The sequence below is a fragment of the Octodon degus genome, unplaced genomic scaffold (assembly GCF_000260255.1).
Source record: "Octodon degus isolate 3935 unplaced genomic scaffold, OctDeg1.0 scaffold00002, whole genome shotgun sequence".
NCBI classification, from domain to species: Eukaryota; Metazoa; Chordata; class Mammalia; order Rodentia; family Octodontidae; genus Octodon; species Octodon degus.
In genome coordinates this window covers 26,174,616-26,176,388 of record NW_004524578.1, presented here as the reverse complement: position 1 = coordinate 26,176,388, position 1,773 = coordinate 26,174,616, and the positions used below count along the sequence as shown (strand labels likewise).

Sequence of the window (1,773 nt, the reverse complement as noted above, 5' to 3'; positions counted from 1 at the left end):
GCTAGTTCAAGCTAGCTGGCCTGAACTCACTATGTGGTCCAAGCAGGCCTTGAACTCATAGCAATCCTCCTGCCTCAGCCTTCATAGTGTTGGGATTACAGAAGTGTGCCACCATGCCTGGCTAGTATTTTAATAGAGATTCACTATACATCAAGATCTCTGCTTTTATAAAATACAGAAATTGTAGTTAATGACTATTTATCAAGTATTATTCCATGCAGTACACAAGCATAATAAAAGATGAACGGATGTCACATACATTATATAAAGATTCTTTCTAATAAGAACTGCTTGTTCTAACACAGAAAGGAATGTCACCACCTTTATAGTGTTCTTTACCTCATCGTTCTTAATAGATTCCAATCCTGAAGTAGTTGCTACAATTAAACAAGATTTTTCTCTTAATCGCTTCACTGTGTCAAACATCTGTGGAAAAAAGACAAAATATTAAAGATTTGGTTAGACTGTTTAGAAAGAAAAACTAATATAATTTGGCCATCATGTCTCCAAATGTGCCACCACTAGTCAAAAATTAATTTTCTTTAAAAATAAACTTTGTAATCTCAACACTTGGTGGCCTGAGGCAGGAAAATTGCTGCAAGTTCAAGGCCAGCCTGAACTGCAAAGTGAGACCTTCTCAAAAAGACAAAAAGTCACTGAATAGCGAACCAACTTTGGCAGTACAAACACTTTGATAAACCCACACTTGTATTTTAGAACCCCTAGGTTTCATATATTTTATCATTTCTTTTTAAAAGTGACTTCCATTTATTTTGATACATCTTTTCTCCATGATGATTTACAGAATCTTTAAGCCAATATAAATATTTTATAAATATTTGAATATTTGTGTATATACCTGCATAATACCTCAGCAGTATCTTTCAGCAAGAAAAACACTGAAGAGTAAAGACTAGACACAATTACTAGGTACAGTGTAAATCTGCTGCAAATACTTCTGAGGTAAGAAGGTACCATATACCTGTTCAACTAAGGAAACCTCCCCTACAACACAGGATGATTTTATTTTTACATAGGATCTAGAACACTTAGGCTGACAATTAGGTACTGAATGGAAGAGCAACATCCCCAGTTTATGCCATCAATTTATAGGGAATAGGTTCTAACAACTCTGGTTCCTTTCCATTGGTCTTCACAAAGTGTGCTTCTCTGGGAGGTGCAGGCTGGTGCTTCAGTTGAACCCAGGTACCTTTTTCTTTGGCTTCCTTCTTTTTCTGATCATTTTCCTTGACATGTTTCAAGAAGCTATCACAACTTTTTGAGTGTTTTATTTGCTCAATATATATATTAATTCTTTTGGTAAGTATCTTGCCCTTAACTTGCTTACTTATGACAATGCCAACAGCATGCTGGGTAACACTGTGGACTCTTCCCGTTTTGCCATGGTAACATTTGTGAGGCATTCCTTTTTGCACAGCATCCATTCCCTTGATGTCTACAATATCATCCTTTAGGGACTGGGGAGATGGCTCAGTGGAATAAGCGCTTCCCTGGCAAGTGCAAGGGCCTGAGTTCAATCCCAGGTTCCACCAATAAATAAATAAAGAAAGAAAGAAAGAAAGAAAGAAAAATAAAGAAATAAAATACAATATCACCCTTTTTGTAGATTCTCATGTATGTGGCCAAAGAAACAACACCATGTTTTCTAAAAGGTCTGGAAAACATATACCGGGTTCCCTTCCTCTTGCCCTTTGTGTTAGTCATTTTGGCAAACTATTGGAAGATGGTGGCTGCAATTGTATCATTTTTAAT

General features: G+C 36.4%; 1 protein-coding gene across 1 annotated transcript in view; it reads right to left on the bottom strand.

Annotated features, from left to right (window-relative positions):
* Ubr1 (ubiquitin protein ligase E3 component n-recognin 1) overlaps nucleotides 1–1,773 on the bottom strand; it is a 188,172-nt gene that overhangs the window by 69,189 nt on the left and 117,210 nt on the right. The window contains exon 28 of the mRNA XM_023712531.1: nucleotides 340–426. Within this exon, the coding sequence (XP_023568299.1) occupies nucleotides 340–426 (87 nt within the window). The remainder of the gene's footprint in view (nucleotides 1–339; nucleotides 427–1,773) is intronic.